This window comes from Cricetulus griseus, chromosome 10, assembly GCF_003668045.3.
Source record: "Cricetulus griseus strain 17A/GY chromosome 10, alternate assembly CriGri-PICRH-1.0, whole genome shotgun sequence".
Lineage (NCBI taxonomy): Eukaryota > Metazoa > Chordata > Mammalia > Rodentia > Cricetidae > Cricetulus > Cricetulus griseus.
Window position 1 is genome coordinate 14227784 of NC_048603.1, and position 14860 is coordinate 14242643.

Here is a 14860-nt window from a genome sequence, read left to right on the forward strand (position 1 = left end):
TGGGATCCAGCCACACGTGCCCCCAGGCCTGTGACTGTCCTGCTTCCAGCCCGTGTCTGGACCACGGCAAGGCCTTCCTCACTGGTCTCCCTCAGTGTTTTCTGCCTTGAGCTTATCTTAGCACAATAGCCACAGCGATGCTGGTGGAGACAAAATACTCCTTTGCTTCTCTAGCTCGAAGCCACATCCGTGCATGTCTTGTAGGACCCACAGACGATGTGATCCCTCCTGGCCCTGCTGGTCTCATTTCTCACCCCTCATGCCCTGCACTCTGCCACATTCTGGGTCATGCTAAGTATGCCCCTCGATCAGAACCAGTTCGATACCCGTTCTCATCCTCCTCTCGACTCTGCTCTGGCCCATGGCACTTCTCTGGCTTCTTATTCAAAATTCCAGCAAATCTGCCCCTCACCACCCCTTCCTCTTCTCCTCCTCCAGGCATGTCACATGTCCACCCAACATTTCACTTACTGTCCTTGTTTCCTGTGTGCCTGTCACCACTGACTATAAACTCCATTTAAGGGAGGGTCTTGGCCTGCTTGGCCCCTGGTGGGTCCCCAGAACTCTCACTGACCGATACTTGGTACCTATTTGTGGCATAAAGTAGGAGACTGTCTGTTCTCTCTCTCTCCCTCTCTCCCTCTCTCTCTCTCATCCACTTCCTTCTAACTTTTTATGAAATCATTATAATTTCTTCATTGCTTTGTTCATAATATAACACAAGGCAGAATGAAAAGACCAGTGGACAGCCATCCGAGCTCACCTGCTGGCTTCTCAGGGAGCTGTGTGACTTAGGTCATGTCAATTAGTCTTTCTGAGTTTTCATCTCTTTGCTAATAAAGTGAAGAAAGCCCGCCCTGCCTATCACACAGGGCTAATTTGAGTGTTCAGGAAAAATAGTGTATGAAGGAACATTGTCTCAGTCTTTTATTTTCCTCAAACAAAATATCTGGGAATGTCTTCACACAGAAAGTTTATTTACTTCATAGTGTTGGAGGTGAGACGTCCGTGATTAGGTGGCTCTGTCTGTTTGACCTCTGGTAAGGGCCATCAGGTCACGTCACACCAAGGTAGGTGGCATCATGTCAACAGCATGTCTGACAGGGAGAGAGGTCACATGGCAAGATAGGAAGCAAGAAGCTGAGAAGGGGCAAGCCTGACTCTTTTGTAAAAACTCATCCTCTCAGGAACCAATCCGAGGGACTTACCCCTCTCCTGCAAGGTGGCATTACATCATTGGTGGAAGGAGGGGAAAAAAACCTTACTTCATTTATGTGTGTGTGTTCATGCTTGGGCAGGTGTCCGTGGCAGATCTGCTGGGGATGGGAGTTACAGGAATTGTGAGCCTCCCAATGTGGGGATGTGGTGGAGGACACTGAACTCAGGTCCTCTTGAGAGCAGTGCCCGCTCTTTCCCGATGACCTGTCTCTCCAGCCCCTGGACTCCATCACAATCCCCTGTCCCATTGTGTTCAATAGCACAAGATTAGCTAATGACTGTGTGAAGCAATGAAGAGGATTTGGCCCAGGGTGCAACTTTTGCCTCTGCACTAGTTTTTTGTTTTGTTTTGTTTTCCCTGACCATTAGTTAATACAGTATTTCCCTGGTGTTATTCTCCATGCCCATCTTTCTATTCAAATAGGCACACACTCCTGTTTTCCAAAATAAAACCTTCAGGCCTTCCTCCCCTCTACCCAGTGAGTGAAAACCTATCACAGGTCTACTCATGAATGAAAGCCTATTACAGATCTACCCATGAATTAGAATTAAAGCCTAGCACGGGTCTACCCATGAATGAAAGCCTATGATAGGTCAAGGCTTTTGTTTTCTGTCTGGCCAATCAAGTGCAGATGGCTTTGTCAAGTTTAGTCCTCAGTCAAGGACTGAATTTGTTTCCGTTGACAACTCCAGAAACAAATCCCGGACTGAGTCACAAACTCCCACTTTCCAGATGACTTACTTTATGCTCTTCTCTCTGTTGGTGTCACGGTCTTTCTGTGCTAATGAGATTGTGAATTCGGTGTAATTAGTGTTTACTGAAACATAGCTGCACACAGATCAGTCTTGTGAGAGACTTAGAATGTTGAGACAATGTTGTTCCTTGTACAAAAAAAAACTAATAATTGAGAAGCTCTTTATGAAAAGCTCGGAAAGGTCGGTAAGTTGGCTTTGAAGAAACAGAGTATGTTTCTGCAGGAAAAGAAGTATTTCCTTAAACAGGTAGATTTAAATATTAGAGTAGCAATCCCCCTTTCTTCCTCAAACACCAGGTGACTTGCACAAAACAGAACTGGAATGGTGTGATCTGATTGGAAACTACCCATACAAGAGCCGACATCCACAGACCCCCCGAAAGGAGAACTTGAAATAGCCTGTAAATTCCATTAAATGTTTTGGCTCTCTGCAAACCTTTGCATTACGTATCAATTCTTGTTTCTGAATTCTGGCCTCGGGCAAATTGCCAGCGTAGCAACTAAATGAGGGTTTTAAAATTCTAATACAAACCATCCTCTACCTTTGTGAGGATTTTTACTTCCAGGAGAGAGAATCAGACATCACTGGAATGTTCACTTTATAAATTAGATCTGCGCTTCATTTGTAAGTTAATTTTTTCCCTCTGTATAAGTGGGCTTTGCTCAACTTTACTTTCACACAAACCTCCAAAAGAGGCCTGCTTGCAGCTGTTGCCCATGCTAATAGAAGGCCAGTCCTCCTCCTCATCCCTCGAGAGGTTGCCTCATGTGAGCCCAAGCAGAGCCAGGTTCCCTTTGCAGTGCAGCACTCGGATTCTACAAAGGAATGGGACTGAGTGCCAGGGCTAGACCAGGGGACAGGCTCTGTTCTCCCACACAGTAGGGCATCATTAACAACAGTGTATTGTGTGTTTCCAAACAGCTAGAAAAGAGGCTTCGGGGGATGTTTGAGATGACTCGTGTCCTAATTAGCCTGATCTGATCATCACACTGGGGCGGGCATCTATAAAAACATCACGTTGTAAGCCACATATGTACAGTTATCATGTGTCAATTACAGAGAAAATAAAACTTGAGAAAGTCAAAAGCAACCAGTCAGGCAATTCCTAAGGACCCACCCCCCTCTCGTTTCCCAATCTATCTGTGTTACAGAGTTTTGAGCACTGGGAGCCTCAAACGCTGCCCTGTAGGAATTTCTTGTGAGTGGGGGCCTCAGACAGACAGCTCCATATCAAAGGCCCTGAGACCAAGTTGTGACTCTAATCACCCGGTAGCTTCTAGTGTGACAGGAAAGCCAGTCTGCCTTCTGGCAAAGGCTCCTCTTCGGAGACTACCCTGCATGTCCATCTGGAAATTAGTCATCTTTCTGCCTACCAATGAGTGATGTGTCTCCCACTCCTTCCTTTGTCCTTAGCTCGAAGTGTGCCCTGTGGGATGGGCCCCTGAGAGGCAAAGCCACCCCCTCCCCCATTATGACCTGCCTGCAGGGCAGACAACAGCAGGGAGACAGATGATAAATATCCCACTGTGGGAAATCACGGGATTAAAATACCCTGTAAAATGCAAGGACAGAGCCTCTTCTATGAGAAGGAATGTGTCCTGATGGCAAGTCCTGCTTAGTGTTGACTGTCACCCTGACAGTCTCCAGCCAATTTTGAGAGGGACTGCCTAGACCGGATTGGCATGTGGGTACTTCTGTGGAGGATTGCCTCAGCTGCTGATTGATGCAGGAGGCCCCAGACCGCTGGGGGCGGCACCATTCTCTAGGCAGATGGCTTGAGCCCTCATGCCAGCCAGCAAGCAGCATTCCTTCGTGGCTTCTGCTTCACGGCCGTGCTTACGTGCCTCCCCTGGTGCCCTCCGTGATGGACTGTGACCTGAAACAAACCCTTTCCCACCCTGAGTTGATTTTTGTTGGGGAGTTTTCACCACAGTGACAGAAACGTGGGGCCAGGGAGATGGCTCTGCAGTCAAGAGCACTTGCTGCGCAATGGGGTCCACAGTTTCAGATCCCAGCACCTGTGTGAACAGTGCAGACCCGTAACCCAATCCTGAGAGGATGGAGACAGGAGGATTGCTGGGACTCGCTGGCTGGTTTCTGTGGCCTCCACCCATGAGCAGAGAGGCACACATATCCAAATACACATTGCACACAAGTAGGTAAATCTTTTTTTTTTTTTTTCATGGAAAAATATGAAGAAGTACAAGCACTCCTTAATGTATGGCTGGGCTAAATCCTGCTAAACCCATGTAAGTTGTGAAATGGTGATTTGTGTTAAAGACGCATCAAATACATCTTACCTGCCTGGCACCCCGGCACCCCAGCCCACTATAGAGCAAAGCTCTCAGCTGCAGGTCTGGACGCCACACGAGATGCCGCAGGAGAGTGTGTAGGAGGTGAACAATTTGGCATCAGGTAAAAGGCTTCTGAATACCAACAATTAAGTCAAGGGCTAGAGAGATGGCTCAGGGGTTAAGAGCACTTGCTGCTCATGCAGAGGGTCCCAGTTCAGTTCCCAGCAACCTTATGTCAGCTCAATACTGTCTGAAACTCCAGTTCCAGGGGCCCAATGCCCTCTTCTGACTTCTCCAGGCACCAGGCCCACATGGGTGCACAGACAGACAAAACTCTCAAGCACGTAAGCAAATCTGATTTTTTAAACTCAAAAATCAAACACATAATGAGTCTATGTTTCTGTCAGACCTTGCCCGTGTTGCATCGTGAGACTTCGATGCAGAGTTGGCTCCGAAGGCACAATGTACACGGCTGCCACACCACACAAGCCCAGTGAGGGCTGCCTGAAACAGCTCAGTTGGGTTCTAGTCTCCTTTATGTTGCGAACTCCAATGAGTCTACTCTATGCACAAAGGTTTCCATTCCAGTGAAAGCATAGTGGTTTAGTCAAAGAAAACAAAGATGTTTAGTATTTTTCTTCTGTCATCCTCATCCTATTTGTCTGGAATCAGCGTGTCTCCGGATTAGATGGTGTTAGGCAAACAAGCACACCCATCTCATGAGTGGGTAATTTTGCTGTTGCCTTTAACAAATGGAAGATGTATGTGTTTATAAAATAATTTCTGGTTTGTTGTAAATAAATGTTTCATTTGCATATCTGTCTTATATACTTGTGAGCCTTGGTCACATAAAGCTTTTGGGGGCAAGAAGAGTCACAAGCTGAAGACGTCAATCTGTAGCCTCCTCATGGACATGCTGCCCTCAGAGCTGAGGCTCAATGGCTGCCATGCGGCTGAGAGAGCACAGAATCAATTATCACTGGCCTAGACAATGCCCAAAATCCTGCTGAATATATATCACTTTTGTACCACTGCCAAGTTGAAAAAATAGTTAATCTGGGAGTTAGTTATTAGTAACATATGTAAACAAGTCCACACATCCCATCTTGGAACACGTACACCAAAATGGTTAGGAATTGGGAGACACTGGTTTTCTTGATGCGTTACTGCCTGGCTGTGGACATGTGCTACTGTTAGGATAAGAAGGTACAAGGTTGTCTGTAATTTAGAAGACTGAGATTGGCCTGTTCCCTAAGCCATAATCACAGAACATGGCTATGTTTCCTCTTTACCATCTATATGCAAAGTGGCCAGCCACTCCCTGTGGATCTAACTAACTGGAGCAGCTAGGTGGAGGTTCACCATGTGTTTTCATTCTCCTTCTTCCAGCACTTAGGATGTCCTGAAGTTCGTGAGACACACTTTGCATGGCAGCATAATGACTGTGAAACATGCTAAGATCTCTCTGTCTCTGTCTCTCTCCCTCTTCTGCTCCTTCAGTTCTACTTACAGAATTTGAAATTAGACCTCCTGGAAATTGATAAATCAAGAATGAATTGTCTACCTCTCTCCCATGTCTTTCTATCTGACCATCCATCTGCCTACCTGACCATCTATTCACCCATGTGACCATCCATCCATCCATCCATCCATCCATCCATCCACTCATCCACCCATCCATCCATCCACCCATCCATCCACCCATCCATCCATCCATCCATCCATCCACTCATCCATCTGACCATCCATCCCTTACCTTCTTCCTGGTTCTGGCTAGCATGACTTTTCTGCATCTTTGACTGGCCAAATCCCATCATATTGTTTAGCTATCGGGTTAGTATAGAGTTGGTTCGATTTTTCCCTCTTCCCAAGGAACAATACCAGATGATCACATGACCCTAAAGGATGGCTCTAAAACAGATGCTATGTATTTTTCTTTTCCTTCTGCAGTTGAACTCCTGCCACCAGAATGGGGAAACAGAACAGCAAGCTTCGCCCTGAAGTCATGCAGGACTTGCTGGAGAGCACAGACTTCACGGAGCACGAGATCCAGGAATGGTACAAAGGCTTCTTGAGAGACTGCCCCAGTGGCCACTTATCCATGGAAGAGTTCAAGAAAATATACGGGAACTTTTTCCCTTATGGGGATGCTTCCAAATTTGCAGAGCACGTCTTCCGCACCTTCGATGCAAACGGCGATGGGACGATAGACTTTAGAGAGTTCATCATAGCCCTGAGCGTCACGTCGAGGGGCAAGCTGGAGCAGAAGCTTAAGTGGGCCTTTAGCATGTATGACCTGGATGGGAACGGCTACATCAGCAAGGCGGAGATGCTGGAGATTGTACAGGTGCGGCCCCGGCCTGCCGGAGAGGAGGGCACGGGGCTCAAGGGAGACCCAGAGGGCACCCGGGGGAGCGCGGGACGCAGCTCGTAAGCTGGTGTGCTCAGGAAAGACATTGTCCCCGAGCTTTGGATTATGGTCTGGAAGAGGAAGTGGGGAAAGGCAGGGACATGTGGAAGGTGACAGCAGACACCTGGACCCTTGAGGGGGAGGGGTCTCCCACCATGACAGGGAGGGGTCTCCCACCATGACAGGGAGAAGGGCACACAGAGCCTGGTAAGTCATGAAAGTATACTGAACCTGATGGAGGCGAGCTCCTCGCTGCAAAAGTGCCCCTAGCCATCCCTAGGCCTTTGTAAGTGTTCAAATCTGAGCTGTAGGAACACACATGCCTTCAGACACGTCTGTATAATCCTGCCAGTGGAAGACTCCGACGTCCTCATCCCGTTCGACACACCCCACCCATACCCTGATGGTCAATATTCACGATTGCACATACCACAGGCACCCTGAAGTGATTTCGGATCATCAAAGAGATTACAGAATTTCAAACCATTTTCATACCAGAGGCTGCTTTGCAAGCTGACAGCTCACGAATTCCGTCACATTCTTAGGCTAATCCCCATTTCCTATTATTCGGGGTGAATTGGAATTCAGTGTGAGATCTCACCCAGCTCCACATTCTATCTTTTCAATCTTTTGTTCCCTCCCCTTTAGAAGGCCCTGTCACTGTCCCACGAAGCCCCTTGTGGGGACGCACTTGGCTTTGTCCTAGCCGGTCTGCACCATTTAGGAAAACATTCATTTACCGACTCAAAGCGGTCTCTGGCTGTTGCATCTCAGTGTTGAGCTCGGGTAAACAGCTGGGAGGAAGCTGGGAGGCAGAACCAGCTGTGGCCCAGGTGCACCATAAACTCAGGGTCTAAATTTTAATGTGACACCTGTAGCTTTAATAGCATGCCTTGACTGTAGCTTCCTAGCTGAATCCTCGTCCCTTCAAGAGTCGGCAATTCAAGCCATTTCGGGGGGGGGGGGGGCGCAGGGGTGAATTTATGGTCATTTACAAACAGTAACGACTGGTCAGGACGTAGACCAGGAGGAAAACGAATCTGCAATTAGACTTTTCATGGACGGGGAGGGAGAAATGTCGTTAAGAAATCATCCATTTGTTGTACTCAGGTATTTCCTGGGGCTTAGTTTGGGTAGTCACGGAACACCTCCTGTTTGTGACAAAAAGCTAGAGTTCATTTGTATTCCCTGAGATTGGTAAGAAAGACTGTTGTGTACCACACGGCTGTGGATTCTATGCAGTGCTGAAGAGCCCTCCTATGGGCTGCTACAAGGAGCATCAAACCTCACAGCTTATAAGCCCAACAATTTATCATCTCATAATTGGGACAGTCCGGCCTCAGTTTTGCTGGACTAAAAATTAAGGTGTCCTGGGGGGGGGGGCTGCATCCCCTCCCAGAGCCATTCAGAGAAAAGATTTCTTCTTCCCCGGTCTCTAGGAGATGCCCAATCTCCTAGGCGTGTACCCCTGCTCACACACCTTCAAAGTCAGCTGTGGCAAACACACGCTGCAGGGGCTGCCACGCTGCTTTTTCTCCTCCACTCATGGACTCACCCCTACGGTTCTGAATATTAACAAGCAGTCCCCTGTGGTTTTGCTGGGGCCTTGTGTGGGGTCAAAGGGCATCCCCTCCCATCTTCGCATCTGTGATTCAGCCAGCTGTGTGAAATCTCTTGACTAGGTAAGGTAAAAACAAACAGCTCGGCTCGAGGTCCCCGGGCTTAGGACAGGGACATTCATGGGGGAGCATTACTCTGCTGGAGCGTAGTTGTGGCTGTTTTTAAGGAAAAGTGTTCATTTTCACTTTATATATTTTTATTTTTATAAATTTTATTTAAATTAGAAACAATCTTACTTTACATATCAATCCCAGTTCCCTCTTCCTCCCTTCCTCCCCTCCTCCCCTGCTCCCTACCGACCCCCCCATCCCATCCCCCATCCACTCCCCAGGGAGGGTGGGGCCATCCATGAGGGATCGTCAAATCTATCAAGTCATTTGGGGCAGGACCGAGGCCCTCCCCTGTGTATCTAGGCTGAGAGAGCATCCCTCCATGGGGAATGGGCTCCAGTGCTCCTAACTGACACCCACGTTCAGGGGGCCTGGTTTGATCCTATGTTGGTTCCCCAGCTGTCAGACTGGGGTCCATGAGCTGCCACTTGCTCAGGTCAGGTGTTTCTGTGGGATTTCATGCATGATCTTGACCCCTTTGTTCGTCACTCCTCCCTCTCTACAACTGGATTCCAGGAGTTCGCCTCAGGGCTTAGCTGTGGGTGTCTGTCTGCTTCTGCTTCCATCAGCTACTGGATGAAGGCTCTAGGATGGCATTTAAGGTAGTCTTCAGTCTCATTATTGGAGAAGGGCATTTAAGGCAGCCTCTCCACCATTGCTTAGAATCCTAGTTGGGGTCATCCTTGTGGATTCCTGGAGATTTCCCTATGGCCAGATTTCTCCTTAAACCTACCGTGGCTCCCTCTATTGATGTCTCTTTTCTTGTTCTCCTCGACTCCTCTCCTCTTTTCTCCTGTCTTCCTGCCCCTTCCCCCAAGCTCCCAATTTGTTCAGGGGCTCTTATCCCTTCCCCCTTCACTGGGGGACAGTGTATGTCTCCTAGGGTCCTCCTTGTTTCTTAGCTTCTCTGGCAGTGTGGACTGTAGGCTGGTAACCCTCTGCTCTGTGTCTAATATCCACACATGAGTGAGTACACACCATGTTTGTCTTTCTGTGACTGGGTTACCTCACTCAGGATGGTTTCTTCTACTTCCATCCATTTGCCTGAAATTTTCAAGATTTCATTGTTTTTTGTCCTGCTGAGTAGTGTTCCATTGTGTAAATGTACCACACTTTCTGTATCCATTCTTCTGTTGAGGGGCATCTAGGTTGCTTCCAGGTTCTGGCTATTACAAATAATGCTGCTGTGAACATAGTTGAACAGATGTCCTTGTTATATGAATGTGCATCCTTTGGGTATCTGCCTAAGAGTGGAATTGCTGGATCTTGAGGTAGACTGGTTCCTGTTTTCCGTAGAAACCGCCATACTGATTTCTAAAGTGGCTGTACAAGTTGGCACTCCCACCAGCAGTGAAGGAGTGTTCCCCTTTCTCCACATCCTCTCCAGCACAAACCATCGCTGCTGTTTTTTTTTTTTTTTTAAGTCATTCTGATGGGTGTAGGATGGTAGGTATCTCAGAGTTATTTTGATTTGATTTGCATATCCCTGAAGGCTAAGGATGTTGAGCAATTTAAGGGTCTTTCAGCCATTTTAGGTTCCTCTATTGAGAATTGTCTGTTTAGTTCTGTACCCCAGCTTTTAAGTGAATTATTTGGTGTTTTGGTAACTACCTTCTTGAGTTCTTTGTATATTTTGGAGATCAGCCCTCTGTCAGATGTGGGGATGGTGAATATCTTTTCCCATTCTCTGGGCTACTGTTTTGTCTTGTTGACTGTGTCCGTTGCCTTACAGAAGCTTCTCAGTTTCAGGAGGTCCCATTCATCAATTGTCAATCTCAGTGTCTGTGCTACTGGCATTATGTTCAGGAAGTGGTCTCCTGTGCCAAAATTCGTTCAAGGGTACCTCCCAATTCCTCTTCTAAGAGGTTCAGTGTGGCTGGGTTTATGTTGAGGTCTTTGATCCATTTGGACTTAAGTTTTGTGCATGGTGATAGACATGGATCTATCTGCAGTCTTCTACATGTTTGCATCCAGTTATGCCAGCACCATTTGTTGAAGATGCTTTCTTTTTTTCCATTGTATAACTTTAGCTTCTTTGTCAAAGATCAGGTGTTCTTAGGTGTGTGGGTTAATATCAGGGTCTTCAATTCAATTCCATTGATCTACCTGTCTGTTTTTGTGCCAATACCAAGTTGTTTTCATTACTATAGCTCTATAGTAGAGATTGAAGTCAAGGATGGTGATACCTCCGGAAGTTCCTTTATTGTACAGGATTGTTTTGCCTATCCTGGGTTTTTTTTTTTTTTTTCCTCCATATAAAGTTGAGTATTGTCCTTTCAAGGTCTGTGAAGAATTATGCTGGGATTTTGATAGGGATTTCATTGAATCTGTAGATTGCTTTTGGTAAGATTGCCGTTTTTACTATGTTGATCCTACCTATCTAAGAGCATGGGAGATCTTTCCATTTTCTGGCTTCTTCTTTAATTTCTTTCTTTAAAGACTCAAAGTTCTTGTCATACAAGTCTTTCACCTGTTTGGTTACAGTTACCCCAAGACATTTTATGTTGTTTGTGGCTATTGTAAAGGGTGATGTTTCTCTGATTGCTTTCTCAGCCCCTTTATTGTCTATATATACTAGGGCTACTGCTTTTTGTTGTTGTTGTTGTTGTTGTTGTTGTTGTTAATCTTGCATCCTGCCACTTTGCTGAAGGTGTTTATCAGCTGTAGGAGTTCCCTGGTAGAATTCTTCAGGTCACGTATGTAAATCGTATCATCTGCAAATAGTGAAAGTTTGACTTCTTCCTTTCCAATTTGTATCCCCTTGATCTCCTTTTGTTGTCTTACTGCTCTAACAAGAACTTCAAGTACAATATTGAAGAGATATGGAGAGAGTGGACAGCCTTGCCTTGTTCCTGATTTTAGAGGAATCAAATTGTGTTTCTGTCCATTTAGTTTGATGTTGGCTGCTGGTTTGCTGGATATTGCTTTTATCGTGTTTAGATATGTTCCTGTTATCCCTGATCTCTCCAAGACCTTTACCATGAAGGGTGTTGAGTTTTGTTGAAGGCTTTTTCGGCATCTAGTGAGATGATCATGTGGTTTTTCTTTTTCAGTTTGTTTATCTGGTGGATTCCATTGATGGATTTTTGTATGCTGAACCATCCCTACATCTCTGGGATGAAGCCTACTTGATCATTGTGGATAATTTTTCTGATGTGTTCTTGGATTCGATTTGCCAGTGTTTTATTGAGTATTTTTGCATCAATGTTCATAAGGGACATTAGCCTGTAGTTCTCTGTCTTAGTTGTGCCTTTGTATGGTTTGTGTACCAAGGTAGTTGTAGCCTGGTAAAAAGAGTTTGGCAATGGCCCATCTGCTTCTATTGTGTGGAACAATTTGAGAAGTATTGGTATTAGGTCTTCTTTGTATTTCTGGTACAATTCTGCACTGAGCCCATCTGGCTCTGGGCTTTGGTAGGGAGACTTTTGATGACTGCTTCTATTTCGTTAGGGGTTATAGGTCTATTTAAATTGTTTATCTGTTCTTGATTTAATTTTGGTAAGTGATATCTATCCAGAAAATTTTCCATTTCCTTTCAATTTTCCAATTTTGTGGAGTACAGGTTTTCAAAGTATGACCTGATGATTCTGGATTTCCTCAGTTTCTCTCTCTTTCTCTCTCTCTCTCTCTCTCTCTCTCTCTCTCTCTCTCTCTCTCTCTCTCTTTCTCCCTCCCTCCCTCCCTTCCTCCCTTTTGGTTAGTTTGGATAAAGGTTTGTCTATCTTGTTGATTTTCTCAAAGAACCAACTTTTTGTTACATTGATTCTTTTTTTGTTTGTTTGTTTTTGTTTTTCGAGACAGGGTTTCTCTGTGGCTTTGGAGGCTGTCCTGGAACTAGCTCTTGTAGACCAGGCTGGTCTCAAACTCACAGAGATCCACCTGCTTCTGCCTCCCGAGTGCTGCTGGGATTAAAGGCATGCGCCACCACCGCCCAGCTACATTGAGTCTTTGTATTGTTTTCTTTGTTTCTACTTTATTGATTTCAGCCCTCAGTTTGATTATTTCCTGGCGTCTACAACTCCTGGGTGAATTTGCTTCTTTTTGTTCTAGAGATTTCAGGTGTGCTGTTAATTCTCTAGAGTGGCTATTCTCCAGTTTCTTCATGTGGGCATTTAGGCCAGGTGGTGGCGTTCATGCCTGTTAATCCCAGCATTTAGGCGGCAAAGGTGGGCAGATCTCTGTGAGTTCGAGACCAGCTTAGTCTGCAGAGTGAATTTTCACTATAGTTTTAAGTTTTGGTTTTTTGTTATCTTCCCACCCTTCCCCCTGCCTCTCCACCTCCCCCCATCCCACCCCTCACCTACTCCTTAGAGGGGATAACAGCCTCCCTTGGGGAGTCACCCAAGTCTGGGATACCAAGTTGAGGCAGGACCAAGCTCCTCCCCCTGAATCAGGCTGGGCAAGGTAGCCCACCATAGATGATGGGCTCCAAAAGCCAGTCCACGCATCTGGGATAGGTCCTGGTCCCACTGCCAGCCCCCCCCACACACAAACAGACCAAGCCACATAGCCATCACCCCCATTCAGAGGGCCTAGTTCAGTCCCATGCAGGGTCCCCAGGTGTCAGCCTGGAGTCCATGAGCTACCGCCAACTCAATTTTCATTATTTTTTGGTGAGCCATCATCTGGATAGAAAAGCAACACAGTCTGTGGATTTGGTTTAGAGAATTAAATGAACCTTTTTTTTTTTTTTTTCATTTATGGGCTGATTTCCTTCTAGTGACAAATTCAGGATCATTATTTAGACCTGTTTCTATTATTGCCCTGAAGCACTTTCTCGGGAGTCTTAATGCGCCTTGCAACTGTGACCTAGACTCTAGATCCCCTCCTCCTGAAGGGAACATAGTCTGCCCCTTACTTCAGGAGGAAGGAGGAGCCTTCCTGCCCTGCATAATTCCAATCCCCTGTCCCGCTGGGGGCAGTCTGAATGCTCGCACACCCACCATAGCACAGGTTGGGTCTAAGGAAGGGACCAGGTGATCAACTCCGAGGGGTCACCCAATCTCCCACGGGTGCCCAGAACTTCCTGGAGCTGTGAGAGACAGAAGCAATGCTCTGGGGACAGGTAGGCACCATCCAGTGTAAGAGACGGGGCTGCACCTGCCTCCCTTCCATTCTCAGGAAGCCACTAAGCAAGACTCTTAGTGACAACAGACAGCAGGACTGTCGTCGGTTAGACGTGCAGGTAACTCTACTGCATCAGCCTGAATGTCAATGACAAACTCAGACAAAAAGTCACCTACAACCCTCAGCAAAATGACGAATAGTAATCTTGAGTAAAGTGGGCCAATACCCCTTCTTTTTTAACATTTTCAATCTCCGTACCCTCCTATCTATTATTGGCACCTTGTAGGTCACTTAAGAAGAATTTTAACCACGAATCTGCTTTCGTAATTAGACAGTGGGATGAACAAACCATCTAGTTCCTTCTGGGGTGAGCATGCTACTATGCTTTTTGTCTATCAAAACTTTGGTCTGTAGACCTGTGGTTTTCAACAGCTTTGGAATATGTTTAGTAATTACGCTTTTGAATCTCTTTCCGAGTTCTACTCTCTCGGCTCCTTCAGTCTTTAATTGCGTGTGTACTACACAGTCCGAAGGCCACATACAATCCGCTAGTGTCCTACTGCATTTTAGATGTTATGTTTTCTCCCTTTCTATCTTGCATAGCTTAGCCTTGTGTCTGCATCGGTATTCTCTTTTCCGGAAGATCTAATTTGCCATCAGTCCCCATCTGTGTGTTTTCCACCTCAAACACTGAAGCTTTTGAAAAGTTTCTACACCGGGATAAGCCTCTGTACCAATGCAACAATCCAAATCAGACCAAGTCAAACCAAATTAGAAAAAGCCCGTGTTTAATGGATACAATGCTCCCGGATGGTCTTCCAGCCCCCTAGAGAGGATACGTGAAAGGGAGACCGGGAAAGGGAGACTGGAAAAACCATGAATCTGTTTGGGGGGGCAGTTTAAATGGGTCTTGAGCATCTCTGGGGGAGGGGCTTTCTGAGATGCAGCAGGGGCTTGGGTGGAAACTCCGCCATAACATTCCAGACTCTTGGGTATATGGATGCCAGGGGCTGGGGCAAAGCTTTTACCATAACAGCTTTCATGGCTAGAAGTTTGATCTGGGGCTTCTTAATGTCTTCCCCTATCTATTTTGGGGACATTCGAAGCTCGGTTTTTGTAACTCTTTCAATGGCCTTCTGCTAATTATAACATCCATGTCAGTTTTAGGTCACTTGATGGATCTTTTCCTCCTCCTGCATGGCGTTTCCTTGCGTGGCTGTTAATTTTTTATTAGGCACTAGACATTGTGAATTTCACCCTGTTGAGAGCTGGATATTTTTTTAAAAAATATAAATATCCCTGTGCTTTGTTCTGAGATGTAGTTAAGTTGCTTGGAAACAGCTTGAACTTCCCAGATCTTGCTTTTAAAATTTGATAGGTGACAC

The 14860-nt window shown here is 46.2% G+C and overlaps 1 protein-coding gene across 3 annotated transcripts in view; it reads left to right on the top strand.

The window, feature by feature from the left end:
• The window catches only part of Ncald (neurocalcin delta), a 384273-nt gene that overhangs the window by 356388 nt on the left and 13025 nt on the right, over nt 1-14860 (top strand). For all 3 annotated transcript variants that reach the window (XM_027431388.1, XM_027431389.1, XM_027431387.2), the window contains one exon: nt 6219-6615. In XM_027431388.1, the coding sequence (XP_027287189.1) occupies nt 6238-6615 (378 nt within the window). In that variant the 5' untranslated portion in view covers nt 6219-6237. The remainder of the gene's footprint in view (nt 1-6218; nt 6616-14860) is intronic.